This window comes from Dermacentor variabilis, chromosome 1 (genome assembly GCF_050947875.1).
Source record: "Dermacentor variabilis isolate Ectoservices chromosome 1, ASM5094787v1, whole genome shotgun sequence".
Classification (NCBI taxonomy): Eukaryota; Metazoa; Arthropoda; class Arachnida; order Ixodida; family Ixodidae; genus Dermacentor; species Dermacentor variabilis.
The window spans coordinates 88,177,134-88,196,982 of record NC_134568.1 but is presented as its reverse complement, the minus strand read 5'-3'; the positions used below and the strand labels follow the sequence as shown (position 1 = coordinate 88,196,982).

Sequence of the window (19,849 nt, the reverse complement as noted above, 5' to 3'; positions counted from 1 at the left end):
CACCGCCGGCCGCCATCTTTGTTTTGCTGTCCCGCAGTAAACACGGGACGAAAAAAATTTTTTTTCTTTTCGCGGGAAATTTAACTCGCATAATGATCGCACCCCTGATTTTGCGTCAATTTTTCTGACAAAAAAGTGTGATCATTATGCGAGTAAATACGGTACTATATAAAAGTATAGGACAATTGCGTAGTATATCGAATTCCATTTTCGTCAACCAACGCCGCACCGAGCCCCTGGAAGGTACGCTTTTCCCAAAGACATTCGTGTCCGGTCCTCAGGGGAAAACATTTCCGCAGAGTCAGTCAGCAGGCTCCTCCTCTGCGCATGCGCGGCTGTCGCCTAGCGACGGAGACGCAGACCCTTTCCCCCGTTCTTGCGCCCCACTGGCGCGAGCTTTCTCACTCATCCTGTACCGCCGGTGTGTGCATTGGGCAAGGCCATTGGAGCTCAGTGAAGAGAGTGCGCGGCATGGAGACGCGGCGACGTTTACAAGCCACGCTTCCTGGGGAAAGGAAGAGAGAGTGAGGGGTCAGCACGGTTGCTCGTTGGCCAAGGGAGACAAGAGGGCCAGAGAGGGCTCAAAATACGAAGCATAGCGAAGCGGCAATTGCGCCCACAACACCTTCGACGGCATATTCCGCCTATCTTTTCCCCTGTTCTCTTCTTTCTTTTCCCTTCGTCGTTCCTTCGCAGCCTTGTTGACTGCCGCTCGAGCAGGCTTCTCTCGGGCTGCTCCATCTGCGCATTGCGCATTTTCTTGTGCGTACCTGTGTTTCAACGTGCCGTGTGTAGAGTCTATGATTGCGGTCATCTGGTGAGCTATGGCATCTGCGGACATAAAAAAGAGGAAGAATCTGGACTTTGCAAGAAAGCTTGAGGTAATCCGGCCTGTCGAGAAGGGAGAAAAGTCCTCCGTGGCAGACGCATTCGGCATTCCGCGGAGTACTTTAAGTACGTTGTTAAAAAACAAGCAGGACATCAAGCTTAAAGCAGGTGAGCAAAGTCGCTCGGGAGCGTGTCGTGTGCGCCCTGCTGCTTTTGACAAAGTGGAGAAGGCACTCTATACGTGGTTTCTTGAAATCTTAGCGAAAAATATTCCCGTTGATGGCCCGATGTTAATCGAAAAGGTCAAATGGTTTGCTATGGCTCTTGGTGAAGAGAACTTTTGTAGTGGCACTGGGTGGCTGCAACGGTTTAAAAACCGCCATGGCATTGTAGGAAAGGCCATTTCAGGCGAAAGTAGGGCTGTCAGCAGCCAGGAGATGCAGCAGTGGCTTTCTGAGGAGTGGCCGAAGATCACTGAGAAGTTTTCGCCTGCAGAAATCTTCAATGCAGACGAAACTGGTCTCTTTTGGCAAATGTTGCCGAATAAGACACTCGCTCTTCGTGGAACCTCATGTCACGGCGGTAAAATGAGCAAAGTGCGTGTGTCGGTGCTGCTTGCAGCCAACATGGACGGCTCGTGCAAGCCATGGCCATTCGTGATCGGGAAGAGCAAGTCACCGCGCTGCTTCAATAACTGTAAACAGCTTCCCATCTGCTGCGGCTGTAATAGGAAGGCCTGGATGACACGTCAACTTTTTGTTGAATGGCTGCAGGCTTGGGACGCTGAGTTGGGCAAGTCGGGCTGCCGAGTTTGCCTTCTGGTAGACAACTGTTCGGCCCATCAAACGACTTGCAAGCTACAGCACATCGAACGGAAGTTTCTCCCGCCGAACACCACAGTGAGACTGCAGCCCCTCGACCAGGGTATCATAAAGGCATTCAAGGTAGGCTATCAGATGCTACTTATTCAACGGCTCCTCGTAAACCTCCGCATGGGAACCGATCTCAAGATTGACCTGCTCGGGGCGATCCAGATGATTACCAGCGCTTGGGGCAACATGAAGCAGGCCGAAGTAGCCAACTGTTTCGGCAAGGCAGGCCTTGAAGTGGCCAGAGATGAATGTCCGGAAGCTTTAGATGACGATGAGCGCTTGGAGGTGTTGGATCTGGAGGACAATCCCAATTGCTGTCCCCCAGATTTTGGACCTTGCCGTTGGGTGCGGGAGTTGGCCGAGGTTGAGGAGGACTTTGGGATGAAAACTGGAGGTTTATTTACATTATTTACAGTGAGAGTACAAAGAAATTAAGTCATAAAGTCATTACGGGCCAGCAGCAACTCGGATGCTGCGGCCCGTGGCAAGAAGCTCGAAAGAGATGAATGAAGGAATGCTCTCCTGCTGCTCCCGTCGAATGGGGGGGAGACGGCTTTTAACCCCTTCGGTGTCTCGAAGTCACGTTCGACCAATCGGCGAGCCCACTCAGGTGGCATAATTTTCGGCCAATGGTAGGCGCCCGTGCGAGTACGTCACATTTGGCTCAGAGGGTCGCTCCTTGGGCTCCAATTGTCCAAGGGATTAATTGTGTGCGGTATTGCCTTCCTGGTCTGCAACTGCCGTCACAAATGCAGACGGGTGGGATTGCTCCCAGGGCTTCACGGTGCATTACGGCCATTGTTGCCTCGTGGCTTGCAAGCGCCGTCACAATAGGCGGATGGGGGGAGACGGTTTGTCTTCGAGCGACCTTTCAGAGCTGCAAAGCAGCTTTGCTTGGGACCCATGTCACCTGGAACCGTGCCAGGCTCTCGCTACACTTTCGGGAAGAGTCAAGCAGTGAGTAGCTCCACATGCGGCGCACGAGGTGGAGGACGCCAACTTGTTTAGGACATGCTGCGCCTCGGGAACGTGGTAGATGTGCTTCTGCGCTCCTTAATCAGGTGTAACGCGATTCGATGTGGTCTGGTGAACTCGAAGGAGGCTCAGGAAAAGGTCCCGTATCTAACAGAGGACGCGTTTCGCGACTTGTCCAATTTTCCCGGCACCGTCCCATCCGAAATGACTGTTGATGACTTCATTAACGCTGACAGCCAAGTTCAAGCAGTAGCCGACCTCGCTGATGAGGACATTGTGGCCGGAATAGCTGGCGTTCAAGACGGTGATTCCAGCGACGACGAGGGCAACTGTGTTTTCGAAGAAACGCGTCTGTGCACAGCCACTCAACTGGCGTCAGTGCAGCTATGTTTCGGCACACGCCTGGTTCGGCACTGTTGCGGCGAAATGGAAGGCACTGGGCTCTCGCACCTGGACAGTCTCGAGAAGATTGAGACTAGTGTTTTCAACTTCATTTCGCAGAGGAAAAAGCAGCCCAAAATTAGTGATTTTTTTTCCGTGAAATAAAGCGCTTTCATATTGTGTACACATGCTATGTGATTCGTAGCTGTTCCAATCGGTACGCCACAATTTGTTATGATCGAGAGTGCTTTTTTGGCCTATATCTGCATATCGAATTTTGCTATATAAAACTATTTTCCGATCCCCGTCGAATTCGATATATCCAGGTTCGACTGTAATCTTAGTGGTAACATGGCACTCTACACAGCTTGCAAGACTTAAAAAAAGAAAGGTTGATGCCTGTACAGTAGAGCGTCTGATAGCCAGCCATCTAGAGCAGGAATTTGCAGAGTGCAGAAGACACCCCCTTCAGCCTCCACGTAAACACACACGCACGCACGCACGCGCGCGCGCACACACACACACACACACACACACACACACACACACACACACACACACACACACACACACACACACAGGCACATGCAATTGCTCATTTGCAGAGCACAGCACATATGCAAACAGTCGATGGGTGCACAACATGCAGGAGTGCCAGTTCAGCCCGGTCGCAAGGAAGATGAGTCTGAATGGCCAGGGGGGTGGAGAGAAAGCTTTGTATGCCAGATATAAGCATGGAGTTGCAGTGTCGGGCTGTACAAGCGTGGTGGGGCTCAGGCTGTGCTGACCGCATGTTCAGACGAACTGAAGAAGAAAGATGGGGGCTGTCCAGAGAGCCGTCGAGCACCTTGCAGAATAGACAGACGTGCAATGTTGCGCTGGTATTGCAGGGCATGTAACTTGAGGGCTTTGAGACAATCCTCGTAGGCTCGCATGAGCTTGCGATGACAAAAAGACTGGAGTAGAGGGTGCATGTTGTCCAGCGCTGAACAAGCTCAAGTTTTTCAGCGATGTGAGTTTGGTACAAGGACTATACTGACGAGTAGTATTCAAGCTGTGGCAGAATGAGAGTGCTCGGAAAAGCTCAGGTCCACAGAGAAGTGAGACACAGGATGCAAACCTAAAAATGTGACGATCCTTAGATAAAGGGCTGGTGACGCATGCGGAAAAGTCGAGAGAAGGGCTGAATGTTACATGCAGAATGGGAAGGGCTTGAACAGTCTTCATAGGGGCTCCTCTGAGGAAGTAGGTTGGACACGCAGCAGCTTTGTTGTGGCTGATATGCATGGCAGCACTTTTTGCAGTGCTACTACAAAGTTTGTTATTATAAACCCAGTCGTTCACCTTTACAGAATGTATTTATTTAATTAAAGCGCATATGCTGTACAACAGCATAATGTTGCAGTGGAAGTGTTAGCTTGTTAATCAAACACATCCTGTTAAGATGCGTTAGGAACTTGGTTTTGAGTTGATCTTTTTCCTGACTATAGTATCAAAGCGAGAAACATTTTAGTGGAAGCTGAAGAGATTTGGGCAGTTTAAGCATGCCGACTGCACAAAGCACTGATGACACCTTTTCGCCTTCCCCACATTGCACTGACACCATCTGCTCTTTCCATAAAGAAAAAGAAAGATAAAAAGCCAATTACAGTTTCATTGACTCAGTACGTGCAGCTTCTCAAGCAGGCATCGAAGCAATCCTGGTATACATGGCTGCATGCATAGGTTTTGCATGATGCAGGTCCTTCTATGCATTGCACACGATGCACATATTGCAAACAAATCATTTCTTTTTGCAGTGCTCAAGTATAAGGACTCACTGACTCAAACATGACTGCGCTGTGTTATGTTTCCTTCAGTGCGTCAGCGTACTTGAGTGCTGCAAGAGCAATTTCTCCCCAACTAGCCCATAAGACGCATGCACTTGAAGAAAGTGAGTCAAGGAATACTATGAACTTGCTAAACTAAATTCACACGCCAAATACAATGGAACACTGTCAGCTGAAACGGACGACATGGATGATGACGTACAAACTTCCCGTTGTTCAGCTACTAGTGTCTTTCACTTGCGAAGGTTATCTTTGCCACTAGAAACAACGCAGAGCTTCATGACCCGAAGTTCCGCATGGTGCATTCACCACATGAATTCAGGAGTGCCTTATTTTAAATCGTTGCAGCACCAAACGGAACTGAATATTCATTTCCTTTGACAGAGTTTCTCAGCTGGGCTTGTTCACTCACCAGTTACGAACTCGATGGACATGCTGGGCCTACGCGTAACGTAAACAACATTGGCGGTAGGCGAGTGCTGATTATCCAGACTTCGGAGTTCGTAAGCTTGTTTCCATTCGTTTTGAGCACAATAAAATACACATACACCAAGCACAGACGTTGCAGCAATCAGAATTCGGTTGGATATTTTAGCAGACGATCGCACTGAGACAGGCGGAACCGAGTGGGCAGGTTGGATTTGTCGGCATTGTTTGAAGTTGGTTCTGATCCCTGTCACACTGCCACAACCCACAATTGTCGGTCATGTCGTCGTCGGCCTACTATCATAACACTGTCAAGCGTGTCGTGCGTCCATGGAACTCGAACGATGGTTGGTGTTGGCGTCTTCGCATCAGCGGCCATGATAGGGATAGCAGCCGGAGGCCTCGCAGCTTTCGATTGCTTGATGCCGGCGACGCATCACAGCCTCTGATTGGTGCACACCGGCGAAACATTGCCACGCGTCACTCTGTTCCCGACAAATGCTTTTGATGCGTTGGCATGTGCCGAAGCTTTCTGGCGCATGCCAGTTGTTGGGCCTTTACCGCGAACTCGCTCCCCTCCCCCTCTTTGCTCGTGCGGGAAGGCAGCACTCGTGAATCCGTCTTTCTTCTCTCACCCTCACTCTGTTTCACTCACACCTAAAGCACACAGTGCGCAAGGCGCTATAGGATCTTATCATACTTGGACTTTATGCGGAACATGATGCAGCTTTACTTCAGCAGTTGCTCTTGTCACGTGGCGCTCAATTTAAGAGGTGTGCGTTTGCAAATAGCTGCTTGTCATTCAATCATTCATTTGACCATCTGCGTCCACGGAAGTTTCCATTTATTGTCTTGGCATACAAACACTTCATTATATTGAGGTCATGAAAAATTAAATACTTCATTATATCGAGAATTTCGTTATACTGAAGTTCGTTATATTGAGGTTTAACTGTAATATGTTTCATCTACAATGGTAACTAATTCCTTGCTGCAGTAGCAATGCTGTAAATGGAACAGAATTGCGAGCATCGGACTGTCCTCGTTCTCCCAATATTTGGGATTTGGGACAGGAATGCTTATGGACTGAAATTTTAGTCCATGAGGCGGTTCAGTATTCCAGCACCCTTACTGTGATATCTCTTAACCCTTTACTAGACATATAAATACCTGAAAGAAAGAAAAAAGGGCATTTTCCATCTAAATGGGCTAAATACGTTGAGAATAAGCATAATTGACGAAAAGAAAAAAAATTACTGTGTGGAAACTTTTTGAGCAATATAGGGTGCAACACCAGGCAGAAAATTGAAAGTAGACTTCACTCCAAGCCACCTGTGACTTCACTTGGAACTTGTATACACAGCTCTTGTCATACCTATGTGATCCATAGGTCTACATTGCAATTCCTTTACATTACCTATTTGATAACACTGCAGCCAAAGAACCATAGGTGTACATTGCATTTCCTTTACATTACGTGTTTGATAACACTGCAGCCGGAGATCTTTAATGTTTTAATATTTTTTCTGCATCTTGTTTAATTTGATCTGCCAGATAATTAGATCAACTTATTTGGTCCTGTCAAGGTCAAATTAACGGAAGTCAACTGTATATGGAAAGGCAGTGGCCAGTTCTTGTTCCCCTTTTAATGCTACTTGTTCAACTCTGGTCAATCATTCACAAATTTATGTTGCCTCAGGAACAATTATGACAGGTTCATTTTGATAACCTGACACATCTGCTCGGCTCATCTTTTTTGGCTGTATATGCCTCTTTGACCGTATGATTAGAGCCAAAAAGAAGTCTAAGGCCTAAAAGTTTTGTGAGACACACTGAAGTTATAATAATTTACTCAGGCATTCAAAATCAAGTGCGCTCATAGGAGGCTTGTGTCTGCTTCATGTGGAAATATTTCATGGAATGACGAAGTGAACAGTTCGGTTCGTACTTAAACCAAGATGGTTTGAAACACTGTGCTGCACAAGGTAGTTTAATTTTTCTCTTTAAGGTAGCACCAACTCGGCTCTACTGCCTAGCATATAGGTAATGTAGGCACTCCACCAGGTGCTGTATGGACGGCTTCATGGTTTTATTTCAGAGTTGTAATGAACGGATGGGTTTTGAGAGCTAAACATACTTCGCCGTAGTGATGGTCGGTCGGTGCCATTCAGTGCTGTGCAGTATCGAAGATTCATGTATCATAGATACTATCTTAGATACTCTTAGGGTATCTTGTATCTGTATCATAGGTGTGTATCAGTATCTGTATTTCTGATAAATGAAAGAATGTAGTTTGTATCTTAAGATACAAGATACTGCTATCGCAGCATCACAGTGTGAAACTATAAACTTTGACTGAACTCCACTTCTCAAGCTGATACTGCTGCCACTAAGCCACCTGAATTTCCACAGGCACTGAATTTTCTATTGTCTGACCTTAACAGATAAGTTTACAATACTTCATGCTTAAATATCATAGCAACTAGTGGTGTCACCTGTATTGTGTATCTCCATATTCACTGTGATTGTGTGATATGGAACCGCCTTTCTATTTTACTTAGATATATCTATTTGTTTGTTTTTTTCACTCACCCTTAAATTTCTCACTGTTACAAATCACCAGGTAATTAGAGCTGTAAGTGGCAGTAGTGTGAATAGCAGTGGTATCTTGCGACACTTTGTGCCACTACAATGCGTATGAGATGTTTTTGGGCTTCACAAGTTTTCTCGTAGAAGAATAATTGTAAAAAGATCGCATATAAACGAATATGTCGCTAACAAATGCTTTATGCCAGCAGATAAGTAGAATATGAAAGGTCATTGCAGCTTTATGTGCTCTCTGTATACACAATGCATAAAAAAAATGGCGCTACCAGCATTCTTGCTGCTCTACACCTGTCCGGTGATCTGGTATCACGTAAAAGGTAATATGTTTACAGACAAGGTAAACCTCTACAGCGGTATTTGTGCCATTGTGCAGAGGTTTCTATAGATGTTCCTGTAATTAAATGGCGACCTGCTAGCTGGTTGGCAAGCAGAAGAATGACTCATAATTTACAAAAGCAACAAGCAAAAAACCGCTGACAGCGCAGCGTATAAAGAGCTTTCATGTTAAGAAGCTAAAGCAACCCCAATAAATTGTTTCGGAATGAAAAAATTATACTTTGAGCCAGAAAGATAAATATTTTGAGATACTAACAGACATTTAATGCAAATGAAACAAGGTTGGTTGGAGTTAAGAAATTTCCAAGCAAACATTTTTTTTGCATACGTGTTTGCTGCTACATTATATAGACTATAATAAATTTACAAATGTATCAAAGTATCTTAAGATACAAATGGAAAGTATCGTATCGGATACAATAATTGCTGTATATTTTCATCTGTATCACAAATACTTGTTGCCCGAGTATCTTGTATCGTATCATGATACAATTGCAAAGTACTGTATCTGTTTGAATATAGGTCGACCTTTTTTTCCCTGAAATGTTACCCATAATTAGCTATCAATCTATATATTCATGGCCAAAGAATCTCCACCTATATTCGTGATCAAAGCTAGCAAAAGTAACGAGCTAATGGAGTTCCAATGTGGAACCATGCTGCCGCCGGAGCCGCGAGGGCTAAGGCCGCAAACCAAAATGCCCTGGCATGTACGTCGACACCATGTGTCGAAGCCGCCGTCGCACAAAACACAAATACCATATTTACTCGATTCTAACGTGCCCTTGATTGTAACGCGCACCCGTTTTCCGTAACAGAAAAAGAAAAAAGAAAAAAGTCCTTTACCCTAGCAGCGAGCGAATTGAACTTTGTGCTGCCTTTCGCTTCAACGCCACCTATAAGTGGTTAAAACCCAATGCGCAGCAGACTGTCCCCATTGCAGATCTCTTTCAAGATAGGGCTGAGGCGATCGTATCACCAAAGTGGATCGTCGTAGAATACTTGCTGCTTCGGTCCACTGAAACCCTTTCGTGTTGCTTTGCTCACGAAAACCCTCTTCTTCTGTTTGTGCCAGTCCCGCAAGTTTCAGGTACTCCGAACACCGGTGATGCAGCCCGATTTCTGTCAGTCTCTGCATACATGATTACTTTCCTTTTAAATGTGGCATCATGATGAACTCGGCTCTTCGTGTTGATAGAACAAACGCAGAAAATGGGAAAACAGACGATAGACTAATGTCTAAGCACATGTACTGCAGCACATGGAGGAAGCGACAATAGCTAGGCTCGAAGCACGTACGAGGCGGCCATTTTGAAATGCCGATGTCAATATGGTAACATAGATTTAAGGTCGTACTCAATTTTCTTGCGCCGATCCTGGCAAGTCAACCTATATTTTGATAATTTTTTTTTAATTTCTTGGAGAGCACAATATATAGGGATTGACCTGTATTCATGCACGACCTATTTTTGAGTAAATATGGTATCTTTGTCCATCCCTGGTGCCATTGCAAGAGGGGTGTGCCTTTAACCCTTTCAATGTCACTGACGTACTGGTATGTTTCCACATTTCTGTCCCGCCATGTCACTGATGTACCCATACGTTCTGCAGTCTCTCCAGTCGGATGTGCACAGTAACACAAAGTTGGCTAGCTCCGAGGTAGTCCCGCCATCTGGTAAATATTTTTCTTATAGAAGCATATTTCCTCTTCTCTCTGGGTTTGCTCTGTCTGGGTTTTTGTTAGCACACTGTGCGACGTGCCCCTTTGCAGGGATTCTTCATTCAAATATTTGTGCTGTTGTGCAAGGCCACCATTTTTGCATGTTTCTGCCATCTGTCGAATGTATTTAGTCCTTATTTATTTCGTACCCTGACACGGTGGTGCTATTGCAGGAACGTGCACCTCAGAACAAAACTAGGCAGGAGATACAAAAACAAAGATGGGAATGTGAGGACCATACTAAGAGCGGATTTACCATTATCCGTGTCATTTTTCCCTTCTGCATAACCAAAAATAAACTGTTGTGTTCGTTTTATATTATCCAAGAAAAAAAAAAACACACTGGGGGTATGTCACCTCTGAAAAAACCCAACATGAAAGGGTTAGTGGCTTGGCTCTAAATATTAGAAGCTTTGCTCAGAAGCTCCTATCTAATTTTATGGGAATGAAGAAATCTATTTTTTCAGCAACCAGTATACCGATTTAATGAGGTTCATTGCATTTAGTAAAAGAAATTGTTACAGGCTAGTAATTATAGAAGAAAATTTTCAGTTTATGCCATCAACTTTTCTCCCAGAAATTATGGAAGTGCAGAATTAAACAAAAAAACTCGAGTATGAAGTTTAAAGCTCTGTAACTGCAATAAAATGATATAACAACTCTGTAAACTGCACCTATAATACATCTAAGTTGTACAAATGGGATGTGTGATACACGGCTCAAAAATATTCTGCTAATTTGTGCGTAGCACTTTTTTCAAGCCCCTCATTAACACTAACAATTCCACGTAAGCTGTGACTTCATATATAAAATTTGTCCGCTTGAGATAGTCTAACAGATTCAATTTACAGAACCACAATATGTTTTTATTGCAGAGTTATTGATTTGTAAACTTAGTGCTTCTATAATTTTTAACTTATAAAATAGAGGTCCTAAATCAAAATTCTGCTTTTTACAGTTGCTTGAGTTTAACTTTCTCAAAGGGAACAAATTTTCCTTCATGTAGGTCCAGCGGTTGTGTCATGAAACCATTTTTGCATTTTACAGGTATTTAAATAGCAAAATTGGACTCGGCCCCAAGCTAAAGCTTCCTCTCAACCGCAGCATAGCTATTTAAGGGGGTTCTGAACCACCACTCAGGCTTGACAAAAAAAAGTCTGCGGATAGCATATACCGCTGTCAACATCTCAGCCAAATTTTGCAGTCATGTGCAGTGCGTGGAGCTCGCAAGCGGTGCATGAAGTCGCCTTTTTCTAAAATACTATTTTCAGCAGAAGTCTGCTTCCTACTCTTTTATGGACGCTTTATTTTGTAATAATAGCACATTCCCATACTTCGCTGCTATTGGCCATAGCTGACCTCAATAAAGAAGGGTGCTTGGATCAATCTGCTTCTTCGTACTGTTACTGTGTATATTTATTGATGCAGTTTAATAAACAGGCTGAAGTAAGTGAAAATTTGCTTTTAATAATTACGTACTTCCGTAAAAAGCTGACTATTGTCCGGTCACGCTCGGCTGCCCGCATAGGAATTAAACTTTGGCCACTCTGCTTATCGGTGTCGTAGCCATCATGTCTCGCTTATTTCAGTTAGTAACACTCAACTAGCTCTCAAACCACACGAAGCTTAAGGTCAGACCACACACACGCTTGCCAGTGCACGCTCACTCCTGGCTGCTCCTGGCTAGACACCTTCGCAGACATCACTCCGTATTGAGCTATTGACAACACTTCGAAATGTGCAAGTTAGATGTGGCTACTATCAGTCGGTCAAGCTGGTGCAGGACAAAGCCGGTCCGCATCATACATACAGCATGGCCAGACTGGAAGATATGAGCGTGAGAGTGCCCAAGCCCTGTCGTGTCCAAAGCAAACGCTGCGCATATGCACTGTAGTTACATGTAGCTTCAATCTGCTACGTAGCATAGATACCGCGGCCACTGTGGGCCAAGTGCCGAGTCTGCTGGCTGAGTGAACTGTGGCTCGCTGAGGACAACCGTGTTTGCCGCGTCGTAGGCACCAAAATCGGACGTAGTGGCGTCTACGCAAACACCCAAAATCAAATTTGAACTGTGCGCCACAGTGATGTTCAGTAGGGGGAGTGTCGTAGGCATGCCCTACTTCACTGAGCCTTCGTAGTGCAAGGCATTGAAGAAGGAACGGAAGCACCATGAATGAGGTGCGGGATGAAATCCCACCGCCGCGGCCGCATTTCGATGGGGATGAAATGCAAAAACACCCGTGTTCCGTGCATTGGAGACATGTTAAAGATGCCCTGGTGGTCAAAATAATCCGGAGTTCCCCCACTATGACATGCCTCATAATCAGATTGTGGTTTTGGCACGTAAAACCTCAGAGTTCAATTCTGCCACCGATGCGGCAGAGTTGCTGAGGCCGGACTGGGCCTCCGCCACTGCTTCCCTCTGTGGGCTCTTGTGCTTTCTCCTTTGTCTGCTGACAGATTGGCACTGTGTTTACATCCTTCATCCTGCGTTCTTAACATGATTCATGTCTTATCAAGATGACGAATTCATTGCCACTGATCATAATCAGGTTGGTGTGCTCCCTTCTGTTGCGGCGTCGCCACGTTCAAAAGACAAGGAGAATGAGGTAATGGGTGTCACCTTCGCATCCTTGTATTCAGGGGTTTGTCTTGTACAGTATCAGATACGGCACACTGTCTCCAGCAACCTTTCCATCGGGACGTGTCAGTTTAGACTTTGTGAATAAAGCACGAACAACATCAAACCAAGCCAACCAAAACAAGCGCGAGCGAGAGCTGACACAATCAGACGATAGTGCGAAACAAGCAGTCCAACTGAACCAGACGCAAGTACGAATGGAGCAGTCGTGTGAGTCCGCACGACAACAGTTTCCCACATGTACGTCACTGCAAGGGCCACTCTCATTCGTCGCTTCCGCTCACGGCTCACTTGCCGCCCTGACGAGCTGCGAAAAATCAGCCCAGGACTGATTCCTCCCCCGGTGTGCATTTTGAGCTGCTGGAGCATTATGGTACAACACCGAAATGGCACCCTTGCCATTTGAGAGAAGGTGAATTTTAAACCACGGATTTTTATTGCGATAGCAATTGTATGGACACTCCAAGCGCATTTCTGGCGTCGGCGTCGCTGTGAGATTTCGCTCGAAAGCCATCTGCGACGTGTACAGAGCCCGCCGCACACTGTGTTTTCGCTTAGTTTGCATAGATGCTCGCTGCTGCTGCTGCTCTTACTCACTCCCAACGGTTTGACAGCGAATTTCCGCTGTCATTGAGTAAGATGTGTTCATGTCTGCTTGCGCGCATGGGACACCATGCTTGTTGAATTAGTATGCCTATGTTTACATCTTTATACGACCGATAAAACTATTATGCTTACTTAGTATAGCTGTTCACTAACTTTCCTTTGTAATCGATTGTTCGCCTTTTGGGCGAAATGGTGACTTTTTTCTTTGTGCATGGCATTGAGCAGTCTCTCCTAAGTTTTCCTTGATAGCAAGGTCAGAGCAATGCTAGTTGGAGGCGCCGCCGCGTGATTTGCCACACTGCTGAGAGCATTATCGGAGCGTGGTTTGTTCTAATTAACCTTTGGCAAATGCTTGTGCGTTTGAATTACCAGTTGTTTTTGCCCATTGGAATACACATAACTTTGACGGGACCACAGCGTCAGTTTGAATTAAGCGCGTTTGAATTAATGAGATTCGACTGTATATTTTCATCAGTGTCCCTTTCCATCGAACTAAGTGATCACAAAGCCGTAACATTCCACCTATCTTTTCCCATAAACAAAAAATATGGCCAATAAAAAAATATATCAGGAGCTACAACAAGGCCAACTTTTCTGCGATTAACTCTGAACGAGAATCTTTCTATGAATGTTTTCGTCAATCTGCTTCTTCACGATCAGTTAACAATAACTGGTTGCTGTTCAAACAGCAAATTCAACATCTAATTGACAAACACGTCCCTCTGATTTCCATTTGAGGCGATGCAGGCAAGCCCTGGTACAGTCGAACCCGACTATATCGAACCCGTTTACATCGAATTATTCCATATATCGAACAATTTTTGGACACGGTATAGTTACAATGAGTATATATAGCAAAAATTACGCTTACATCGAACAAAACTAGTAGTGACTCCCGATATATCGAACGTCAAGCGGCGGAAAGTGCCCCCGGAAGTTGGCTTTCCCTCGCGGTGACGGGAAAACCCGGCGGCGCGGCTCCATCCAACCGCTCTCCCTACGCGACCGCGCTACCTCGGAGCCGCCGACACCCCCCTACAAAAAATGATCCTGGCCCGCCCGCCCGCACCGCTTGCTCAGACAGCCAATCAGAGGCTCCTGTGCCCTCGTCGTGCAAGATGGCGAAAGTGCGAGTTGTCTCGCTGCTTATCTGATTCATTGTGTGCGCCTTCTCCCGCAGCGTTGCCGTGATGAAGCGGCAGAATTCGCCTTTCGAAGCTCGAAATCATAAATCGGGTCGAACGCGGTGACAAGTCGGATGTCCCCGCAACGTACAAGATTCCGAGGTGCACTCTCGGCACGATCTTGAAGGGGGAAATTAGGGCTAAAGCGGCCTAACTCACGACCCGGTGCCCGTAGTGCCCGTGGCGCCCGAGTCGTACGTGCGGCCGTATACGAGTGGTTCATCCAAAATAGCTTCAGCCGTACCGACTTCCGCGTGCTCGGTGATGACTGTAAATTCTGATTAATGCGACGAAGCCATTGCCAGTGTTGCCGAAGTTTGGAGCGAGCTGTCAGAATTTCCGGAAGCTGTTGACGAATCAACGGTGGACGAGTTTGTGAGCGCAAATGGTGGTGTCGCGACCACGGGAGAGTCCGGAAACGAAGACTACATTGCCGACATCGTGCCGAGCGCAAGTGAAAATGGGCACAACGAGGAAAGCAACGACTGTCTTTGGCCCACGTCTTCCGAAGTGACTGGTGCGCTCGCACTAGTCCGGTGCTTCTGCGCGAATGCGGAATGTTGCGGCCTCAGCTGCTCCGACTCCTTAAACAAAGTGGAAAAGTGCGTGCCTCGCACGCAGCGAAACTGCCCAAGCAGAAGAAAATGCAGGACTATTTCATGCGAAACTAAGCTAGTTTCATCAATAAAGTGATTTTATAAATGGTATGTGCTTTTATGACAACTACTTATTTAGCAGGCTTATATCGAATTATGCTCTATATCGAACTGATAGGCGTTTTTTGGCGAGTTCGATATAGCCGGGTTCGACTGTATTCCAACTCGCTAAAGAGACTATCGCGCAAGAAAAAAAAGATTGTATCGTGTCGCTCAGAAATCGTCCTCAGCATCTAAATGGAAGAAATACGCGAATTGCCTGCGCAAATTTCATCATGAGGATCTAAAAAATATTATTCGTGTTAACCCCCAAAAATTTTGGAGTATCTTAAAACCAAAGAATCAATTGCATAACATTGCGCTTATTTATCCAGATGGCTCTGACATTCCACTTGATCAGCGGGCTAATGTCATGAGTTCCTATTTCTCGTCTGTTTTCACCTCCGAAACCTGTCGCTGCCTAGACCAAATTTTGGTGCAGTGCCGCCGGTCGTCATCACAGTTGAAGGCATTTTGTGCCTCATTAACAAATTAAAAATTTCGAGTGCTCCAGGACCTGACAATATTCCTGCAAAGTTCCATAAAGGTACTAAGTACGTGTCGAGTCGCATCTTGCAGATAGTTTTTGCGCAGTCCCTTTTAGAAGGTGAAATTCCGCATGACTGGAAGACTGCGAAAGTAACCCCGGTTTTCAAAAAGGGCAACCGCTCTGACCCATCAAAGTATCGGCCTATATCGCTGACATACGTTGCATGCAAACTAATGGAACACATCATATATTCCCACGTCGCCAGTCATCTCAATAATAATTCTTTCTTTTTCCGCAAGCAGCACGGCTTTCGCCCCAGATTATCATGTGAAACACAATTATTCGAATTCACTACAGACCTTAACTTGAACTTGGATTCGTCTTTTCAGACTGACGTCATTTACACGATTTTTCAAAGGCATTTGATCGTGTAGCTCATCGTCGTCTCATGGCCAAACTCAGTTGTCTTAAACTTGACCCACTTACCTTGTCATGGATCAAAGGCTTTCTAACAGCACGTTCTCAGTTCACAGTCATTGGCGGTAAGCTTTCAGCAGCAGCTGCAGCACAAGTAGTATCCGGCGTCCCTCAGGGATCAGTTCATGGCCCGCTTCTCTTTATCTTCATAAACGACTTGCCATCTAGAATAACGTCATCTATTCGCCTCTTTGCTGATGATTACGTTGTATATAGTCGAATCTCAAACAGTAGTGATCAATCATTACTACAATGTAACCTAAACCTAATTCAAACTTGGTGCTCGCACTGGTTGATGGAGCCTAATACCTCAAAGTGCAAATGCATGGTTGTTTCATGCAAAAAAACTAATCTGATCTTTCAGTATTCCCTTAATTCGACAGCTATATCACATGCTAGCTCCTACCAATACCTAGGTGTCCTCATTAACAGTAAACTGACATGGTCGGAGCATATCTCGAATGTTGTAACTGTTACCTCAAGGTCGCTAGGTTACTTAAAAAGAACACTACGTCTGTCCCCAGTGGCATAGCAACAGGGGGGGCCGGGGGCAGTGGCGTAGCTAGGTCGTCTGGCACCCGGGGCCCATAGGTCTTCTGTCACCCCCCTCCCCGGGTGTAGCCGGCGGAAAGAGGGGTGTCTTCAGACGTATATGACACCCCCCCCCCCCCTCACTGGCCCCTTGCACCCGGGGCCCACGGCCCTCCGGCCCCCCCTGTTGCTACGCCACTGGCCGGGGGGCCTGGGGCCCCGGGTGCAAGGAGCCAGTAGCGGGGGGGGGGGGGGGGGGCTGTCATATACGTCTGAAGACAGCCCTCTTTCCGCCGGCAACACCTGGGGGGGGGGGGGGGGGGGGGGTGACAGAAGACCTATGGGCCCCGGGTGCCAGACGACCTAGCTACGCCACTGTCGCCCCCGGAAAGGAAAATAGCCTACGAAACCTTCGTTAGGGGCAAACATGAATATGCCTCTCCCATTTGGAGCCCTTACCAAGATTATTTAATTACCTCTCTCGAGTCAGTCCAAAATCGTGCTGCCCTATTTATTTCATCAAACTATAGTACACACGTCAGCGAAACCACATTAAATCAACTCTTGAATGACCCCTTTTAGAAGTAAGATGCAGAATCTCACGTCTCAGCTTGTTCCATAAGCTATATCACTTTTCTAACCTGCATGGTACACTGTTACTGCCATCTGCTCGACCTTCTCGCCGCCTGTTCAACTACAACAGCGTCCAACGCCTTGATGGTTCGACTCTTGCATTCAACAAATCGTTTCTTCCCGCAGCCATTGAAGACTGGAATTGCCTTCCCGAAGCAGTTGCTCTTGAGAGAAATCCAGAAAAATTCAGGCAGTCCTTAACTGAGCTCTTTGTTAAGTAACTTGAACTACGCATTTTTTGTTTTCTTGCACCATTTCTATGTTACAGGCATTGTCCAATAGAACATATTGATTTACATTATGCTTTGTATACTTTGACTTGTATTTCAATGTAGGTTGGGTGTCAATCTCTTATTACAAAGTATGTGTTCGTTTGTTAGCTTATTCCTAATTGCTCCATCCCATCCTTCTATGGAAGGATGTGTTTTACCTTTTTTTTTTCTTGCCTTGTGTTTTCCACTGCTCTTTACTGTATCCTTTTTTTTTTTGTGTGTGTGTGTGCATGCTCTGTATTTATAACGTAGTTGGTTCATTTTTTAATAGCATTCGCTCCATTATATGTTATTTCAATATTGTTCCCCCCCCCCCTTATGTAATGCCAAGTTAAGGGTCCTTAAGGGTTAATAAATGATGATGGTGGTGATGATATGTATATCATTGTCAATGAGCTGGCCAATGTCTTTGTCCATTGTTAAGATTAGCATGCTGGTAACAATTGAAGCAATGTTGATTTTGTTTACCAACAGACTGTTTATTTCACTTCATAAATGTAAACCTTCCTCTGGACAAAGTTGAGACTATTTGTCGCCATCTGCCTCCACATACAACCCCTGTATGAGCCCTGCGTGCACACTGTAATAAATGCAAGGGAAATAAGAACCGTGAAAGCATTCCCACCGTTGCTTTTGAGTGGTGATTACACCAGTATGTGCACTCTGTTTCAGTCAAGCACAAGCTCTGCTTTCACACCACTCATCAGCACCCAATTTAGGGAAATTTGGTTCAAACAGATCAAATAATATGCAGGTTCAATGCAAATAATATGCTTCAAGTTCAGTGAGGATTTGATGCCAGAAAATAATGCATAGGCTTGCTGGCATGAAACAGTGAGCTCTGGCTTTTCTGATTTCTGATTTTATTTTTCGACCTGACTGAAATTTACATGCATTTGCTTTATACTGCTTCTAAATGGATCTTCTGGTTCAAATTTTAGACAGCTTTAAACAAGGAGTTGAAGACAGGACAAGTTTGTAACATTGCATCTTGAATGTATTCACAGTGCACACATAGTTATGAAAAGGCATTGGCACAGTGAAAGAGTGCTGACTTCCAAGTTTTATTTTCATGAAAAACTGAATGGTATATACATTCGCAAAGAAAAGGAAACAAGGCAAGGGAGTGATAGTTGATATATCAGTCACTCTCACTGTATACCAGACCCATGCCTTATTTCCTTCTTTTTTGCCAGTCTAGATAGTATTCAGCTTTTAATAAACATACAACTAGTTGGAAGTCAGCACTCTTGAACTCTGCTTGCGCTTTCCCTAAGTATGTGTGTACTGTGCACCAATTCAAGTTTAAACCAATGTGGACATATCTGCTAACCTGCCGTTGTTGCTTAGTGGCTATGGTGTTGGGCTACTGATCACGAGGTCACGGGATCGAGTCCTGGCCATGGCAGTGGCATTTCGATGGAGGCGAAATACGAAAACACCCGTGTACTTAGATTTAGGTGCACGTTCAAGAACCTTAGGTGGTCCAAACTTGCGGATTACCCCACTACGGCATGCCTCATAGTCAGATCGTGGTTTTGGCACGTAAAGCCCCTTAATTTGGTTGCAGTCTGCTGTATGTAGTCTTGGGCTTTCATTGCAATATCTGTCATTCAGTTCTTGCTGCTTTTATCAGAGCTTCATTCTAACTTGCATATTCTTTCTTGGGCTGCAGCCAGCAGGGCTTTGGAGTCTTGCCCGTGGCACTTGCCAACCAGGTGCTGTCACTTCTGACCAGCGTGTTTGGTGAGCTCCGGCTGGAAGCCGGTGCGGCCCCTGAAGAGAGCGACCGGGAGGCCAGCCGTGCAGATGAGCGCATCCTCACTTTCCTGGGCAACATCAATACACCTTTCTGTGCATGGAAATGTGTCCGGGTGCTCATGCAGCTAAACCTACCTGCCCTGCTCTTTGACCTCGTCTCAGTCTCTTACCGCAAGGTAGAGCATTCTTTTGATTTGAGAAGTTGGTGGCTTGTTATACCACAAGGTGGTTTGCACCATTACTGTTCAGATTTTCTTTGCATGAGCAAAATGCAAGGGTTCTTCCTGAATATTTTGCAGATGTGGACATCTTGCAATGGCATGAAGAGGGTTACACTTACAGAAATAAATTCTGTTTTCTTTTATTGCGATAGCAATTATTATAGACACTCACGGCACAGCCACCGTCATGCTGTCACAGTATTTATGCGCATGCGCAGCCCGCACGTAGAGGACTTTAAGGTCTCCAGAGATGTGCAGTGTACTTGGCAGCAAAAGCGACGAAGCCAAGTGGATGCACCATCACACACTGCTCAATCAGCTCTACCTTAACTGAGTGAGCTGTGGAGAAATGCATTGTTTATGC

General features: G+C 45.7%; 1 protein-coding gene across 4 annotated transcripts in view; it reads left to right on the top strand.

Annotated features, from left to right (window-relative positions):
* Nucleotides 1-19,849, top strand: part of poe (E3 ubiquitin-protein ligase-like protein poe) — a 549,114-nt gene that overhangs the window by 86,263 nt on the left and 443,002 nt on the right. For all 4 annotated transcript variants that reach the window (XM_075691124.1, XM_075691117.1, XM_075691109.1 and 1 more), the window contains exon 10: nt 19,179-19,440. In XM_075691124.1, the coding sequence (XP_075547239.1) occupies nt 19,179-19,440 (262 nt within the window). The remainder of the gene's footprint in view (nt 1-19,178; nt 19,441-19,849) is intronic.